Source organism: Ciona intestinalis, unplaced genomic scaffold, assembly GCF_000224145.3.
Source record: "Ciona intestinalis unplaced genomic scaffold, KH HT000050.2, whole genome shotgun sequence".
Classification (NCBI taxonomy): domain Eukaryota; kingdom Metazoa; phylum Chordata; class Ascidiacea; order Phlebobranchia; family Cionidae; genus Ciona; species Ciona intestinalis.
Window position 1 is genome coordinate 47,428 of NW_004190372.2, and position 5,367 is coordinate 52,794.

At 36.5% G+C, this 5,367-nt stretch overlaps 3 protein-coding genes across 5 annotated transcripts in view; 2 read left to right on the forward strand and 1 right to left on the reverse strand.

The window, feature by feature from the left end:
* Positions 1-1,235, forward strand: part of LOC100177177 (engulfment and cell motility protein 2) — a 7,114-nt gene extending 5,879 nt beyond the window's left edge. Inside the window, exons 3-6 of the mRNA XM_026838039.1 lie at positions 19-123; positions 315-466; positions 524-568; positions 992-1,235. Coding sequence (XP_026693840.1) covers positions 19-123; positions 315-466; positions 524-568; positions 992-1,147 — 458 coding nt within the window. The 3' untranslated portion in view covers positions 1,148-1,235. The remainder of the gene's footprint in view (positions 1-18; positions 124-314; positions 467-523; positions 569-991) is intronic.
* Positions 1,236-1,481: 246 nt separating this feature from the next.
* Positions 1,482-3,227, reverse strand: LOC108950201. 3 transcript variants are annotated; one of them, XM_026838034.1, is made up of 10 exons: positions 2,836-3,227; positions 2,713-2,783; positions 2,539-2,662; positions 2,415-2,488; positions 2,315-2,360; positions 2,118-2,260; positions 1,963-2,064; positions 1,837-1,894; positions 1,669-1,784; positions 1,482-1,615 (listed from the first exon to the last, which is right to left on the reverse strand). In XM_026838034.1, the coding sequence occupies exons 1-10, from the start codon at positions 2,979-2,981 to the stop codon at positions 1,548-1,550; spliced, it is 948 nt and encodes a 315-aa protein (XP_026693835.1). In that variant the 5' UTR covers positions 2,982-3,227; the 3' UTR covers positions 1,482-1,547. The 3 variants fall into 3 exon arrangements, with proteins under 3 accessions (XP_026693835.1, XP_026693833.1, XP_026693834.1); XM_026838032.1 differs by having other exon boundaries at positions 2,315-2,488; XM_026838033.1 differs by having other exon boundaries at positions 1,593-1,784; positions 2,315-2,488.
* A 290-nt stretch (positions 3,228-3,517) lies between these two features.
* Positions 3,518-5,367, forward strand: part of LOC100181828 (protein regulator of cytokinesis 1) — a gene marked incomplete in the record, with an annotated part of 5,570 nt that continues 3,720 nt past the window's right edge. The window contains 6 exon segments of the mRNA XM_002124492.5: positions 3,518-3,716; positions 4,026-4,231; positions 4,287-4,446; positions 4,520-4,642; positions 4,700-4,936; positions 5,000-5,194. Of these exon segments, the coding sequence (XP_002124528.3) occupies positions 3,609-3,716; positions 4,026-4,231; positions 4,287-4,446; positions 4,520-4,642; positions 4,700-4,936; positions 5,000-5,194 (1,029 nt within the window).

The window sequence follows — 5,367 nt, forward strand, 5'->3', positions numbered from 1 at the left end:
TAAAATTACCTTTTAAAGATAAATCTCGTTGGTTTTGCCGATTGTCGCCAAACTGGAAATTCTTACATTACGGCGACATCGACGACTCAATGACACCGATGTTGGAAACTTTGCCCGAGAAACGTAATTAATTTAATTAAGATTAAATCCAGATAAATATAACACAGTATCACGTAATATACTTCATTTGATACATTACATTAATATAACATTCTCTCCGGACAATTATTTTCTGTATTAATTAAAATCATTGATGATATTAGTCATTATACATACAATTATATGTGAGTATATTTATATCAATTATACTTTAGTTGCAATTAGTGATATACGGGATATTGTCAGTGGAAAGAATTGCCCCCACATTAAAAACGCCCGCACCCACAAAAGCACAACAGAACTTGCGTTTTCCATCCTGTACGATCCAGACGATGCGTTGAACTTTATTGCGCCGGATAAAGAAACAGTGAGTTTCCTATATTTGTTTAATTTTAATTAAATAAGTGCTTCATTGATTCTACAGTGGTGTCACTGGACTGATGGCTTCAACGCGTTACTTGGGAAACCTGTAAGTTGGATAATGAAGTTAAAAACACTAATACCCTTTTTGCATGATAACTATTATGCACGTAAGTTCTCGCAAGGACAAAGTTAGCACGTATAGCGTCGTAAGCGTGTTATCTGCTGTATGAGGTTGGTTGTAAACGTATAAATATGGTGGAAGGAAAGTTTCACTTAAGAACCTATTCTTGTTCAGGTTATTATTTTTACAGTTTTAAGTTGGCGAGCACTATAACTGACCAGAATCTATATATTTTAAACCTGATTCAAAAATATTGCGTTAAAATAATCTAACTCAATGTTGATACATTTAGATGGTCACTAACTTTAACATTACATTTAGATGGTCACTAACTTTAACATTACATTTAGATGGTCACTAACTTTAACATTACATTTAGATGGTCACTAACTTTAACATCACATTTAGATGGTGAGTACAAAAGCTACCACCGACCTCGACATGCTGCTGACGATGGAAATGAAACTCCGTTTGTTGGATTTGGAAAATATTGACATCCCAGAGCAACCACCCCCCATGCCACCCCTGCCTAAGAATTATAACTTTGCACTGCAAGATCTGTAGTTTCCATATATTCTGCAGTTTATTATTATTTGCTGCGATTTATTTTTACTTAAACAGAAATATTGAATATATTAATTAACAAAAGTCATGCTCACTGATGGGTTGTATGCTGCCATTGTCGGCAATATGTGTGCTTGGGCAAGACACTTAACAGCAATTGCTCCAACCCAATGGTCACTAATAGGTTCAGTCGTACTTAAACAATCACTCACAAAGTTACATTCACGGGTTTGTCAGTTTATATTAATTTAGCAACCGCTTCGTCGGCGTATACACGCGTATAGGGTTCGGCACATTAATATTGAGTGGCCTGCTGGCTTGCTATGATACAATATATTAGGTGTGGGTATTAAACACACACGTTCACGCTGAGCCGTTTATTTAAATATCTTCATTATTCTCAGTATTTCCTTTTGGGATTCTCTGGTATAATGACGTCATACAGACATTCTTGTTTGTTCGGTTTTTCTGGAATATTCGAACAATGTGTAAATGAATATGACGTCATAATACGTATTTACCATAAATCTCGGTGCGCATTTCCAAATAAGGACATTCCTTTGTTGATTGTTGCGTCACAGAAGACGAACTAAACGTCCGGTTGTTTTGATCTGTGACGTGTAAATCGCCCGCGAACCTGTGTTAACATATGCTGGTCATAGCTTTGGTAACTTTAATGTAATGTTTACCTGGAGTAACGAACGTTGCAATTTATATTCGGTTTCAATGCCGGGAAACTCGGGGTATCTAAAAAAATGGGCACGTGCTTATAATGGGCACGTAGTTATAATGGGCACGTACTCCAATAACTTTACCTGCTGTTTCTGTGGTAGGGGTCATGATTGTATACGTAGATGTGACGTCACGATTATTCGTGACGTCACGATCATCCATGACGTCACGAACCCGTTCACGTGCTGAATGGTTAAAGAGAATTTAAATGAAAACGTTAAAATAAATACAAACCAACCTGTAGGTAATGGTGGGGGTTGCAGTTTCTTCATGTTCACCCTTGTTGTTGTGTTGGGGATGTATTTAGCGAGAAAGTTGCTTTTGGTTGGGACGTTTGATACTGGGGTGGTGTCGTATAATAGGTGGAGGTCGCCGGCATACCTGAGTACATAGTTGGTCAGTAGCGCAGCCAGCAATATTTGAGCGAAACCTTACCTTGACATTCTTAACTTCATTTGAAACTTCTTATGATCATGGTGGTCTGTGTGTTTGGGTGAATTATTAATATAAGCAACCACATGTATACGTAGCTTACCGCGTTCGCGAGACACCGATTGTTTAAAAGAAGTATGACGCGTAAACTTTGTGATGTCATCAACAGGTCTCTTCCTGTCATAGAAGCATTATATTATTCCAAACGTCAGATTCAATAAACAAACCTTGTGTGTATGACGTTATCCAAGTTTCTTTGTTCATCGTCTATGACGAAACAATTAGCTTTGTCTTTCTTGTCTATACTTTCCACAGTACTTGGCGGGGAAGGGAAATCAACGTCCGATGTTCCTGTCAATGTACGGTTTAAATTTATATTTAAACCCCCATTAAGCGCTGACCTGATTCAACTTTATCGTTCCCTTTTCCATCACATGCGAGAACACCGGGAAGTGAAAAACATCCGGAAACACTGAAAATAGCGTCATTAACCTACATATTTCTTGAACAAGCAATATATTTACTTGCGCTTATTTTTGATAAAATATTCCACTATCAGCAAAATAATGGCGATTGTCATAATTGAACAAACGACAATAAGTATAATAACTGCGGTGACAACCATTCTTTCCAACAACTGATGCTTCTGTATGTATCTTGCATCCCACATCCTATGTTTCTCTATGCGATGCTAAATAAAGTGTTCTATTACTGGAAACAACAACATTTACCAACAATGCCTCCATGTTTATATTTGTATTATTTGCAGAAATATTTGTATCAGCAAACAAAAAATGTTTCAATTTAATTCACACTTTTTGCCTACTTTCCTTTCGAAAGTCATTGGTCACATATGTAGCATCAAATCTTGTAACGTATTTTCAGTGAACGAATAAATGAATGTAACATATTTATCTTCGCAGGACAACGACAGTCGTTATAAAATCTCCGCTTACAAGTTACCACGCTATAACGTCGCGGAGGATTGTTTTTCATGTATGGCTGTTAATTTGGACACCCCATTAGTAACCATTCGGCTGGAGTAATATAAAAAGCTCTAGTTTTAAATGACGGGGACGAAAACATTTAGTTTTTTCACTGGAGGCGCCACAGAGTATACCGTTCCGCTTGATTGATCACTGAGGGAAATTTGAATTTCGCTTTAGATTTTCAAAGTTGAGTTGAAATGTTGACGTTTTGATTTCGGCTTTCGCTTTTAATATAACTTTACTTCAGCTGAAATGCAGCTGTAGCAATTACTCTTAGGAACCCTTTTGTAATTTAACATTGTTTCATTATGCCACGTAAGAGCGAGGTAATTCAAATGGATATTCAGCGAGAATTTTGTTCGACGATGCAAGAACTTCGGGAAATCTGGGATGAAATTGGAATTCCGGACGAACAAGTAACAAATGAGTTTTAGAATCTAGTTTTCATTCAAAATTACAAAGACGAAGTTACTTTTTCTGTTATACCACAGTATGTGTGGTTTGTGCCTTGTGGTAATAAATGATCTCACTGATTATGTTGAGTTATCAAGAACACAACAAGCAATATATTGCTGTAAAAACATTAAGATTTTCCACCATTAAAATAAGTTAGCAATAATTTGTGATTGATGGATTACAGAAAACCAAATATTATGTCTAAGAATAAGTGAGTGTAACAAACTGCTGTTTATTATCATTGTGATGTCATAATTGATATTGTTTAGATTGAAACTCGTGGGAAGACGGTCTTGCTTCACATTAGGAACCTTTTCCAAGAGATGGTTTCAGAAGAACAGAATCTAAAAACAAACATGATGAAAAAGATTGAAACTTTCCTGGCAGAAGTTGATGATTTAAATGAAAAAATGCATTTGCCGCCTTATACTATGCCTGAAGGTTTGAATATAATGCAGAAGGAGAAGGAAATCAGGTATTTATATTATATACATGCGGTGTTGTATGGTGATAACATATAAACTTCATAGAATGCAAGCCAACCGATTGAACAAATTAAAACGTGAGCGCTTGTGTACATTGGCCTCGTTGAAATCTGTTGAACAAGAATTATGCGATCAGCTTTGTACAACACCATGTTATATTCCATCAACATGTATTCCTAGTGAAGAACAACTCGAACAATTAGTGGTTAGTTTATTTATTATATTAATTATAACTTTAAGTATTAATTAATTATTACCTGGTTAATAATATTTACCAGGACCACATTGAAACCTTAAAATTGGAGAAAGTTCGTCGAAAAGAAGTTTTTGCAACGAAACGAACGGAGATAGTTGATTTATTTGATGAATTGGAGCTTAGACCAGAAACCTCATTTGCACAGGTTGGTATTGCAACATGTATCACACCTGCTGTATATATTCAATATACACAACCTTAGGATCTTGTAACGGATGAACCAGACTCGTTCTATCTTACCTCGGGGAAGATGGATCAGTTGGAAGACCTTCGAAGTGAGCTGTCAATCAAGAAAAACGAGGCTCAACGATTGGTTGAGGATTTGTGGCAAAAGGTCACTTGTTTATGGGAGAGGTTGGAAACACCTGAGAGTGAACGATCTAATGTTCGTGGGGAATGCACAGGTTTTAAACCTCACGTGGTTCAACGGTTACAAGATGTGAGGATAATGTTTGTTTGTATATGACATCACATATTATTATGACATCACAACCACTAATAGGTCCACACAAAGTTGGAACACGAGAAGTTAATTCATTTGAAATCCCTGACTGAGAGATGTAGGTCACAAATCGCAAGTTTGTGGGACAAATGTTTCTACAGCGCTGATCAACGTAACCAGTTCATTCAAGCGTTCGATGAGAATTATACGGTAGATTTGTTGGATAAACACGAAGAGGAATTGGCGAATATGCACGTGAGTTCAACAAAACTGTTTATTGTTGTTCTTATATCTTTACTAAGTAGCTTGCATATCAACCGATGTTACTTTATTTATGGCAACCATAAAACTAAAACGGAATCCACCAATTGCTGATTCATGAATAAAAACCTTCCTTAGCTTAGCCTGGTGTGTTTGCGAACCCAAAT

Excerpts from the sequence above, each read along its gene's own strand:
- LOC108950201 (XM_026838032.1), bottom strand. The coding sequence starts at position 2,981 with ATGTGGGATGCAAGATACATACAGAAGCATCAGTTGTTGGAAAGAATG. Across the intron at positions 2,784-2,835 it reads TTTATCAAAAATAAGCGCAA|TGTTTCCGGATGTTTTTCAC; the intron begins GTAAATATATTG and ends CGCTATTTTCAG. Across the intron at positions 2,065-2,117 it reads ACCCCCACCATTACCTACAG|CACGTGAACGGGTTCGTGAC; the intron begins GTTGGTTTGTAT and ends TTAACCATTCAG.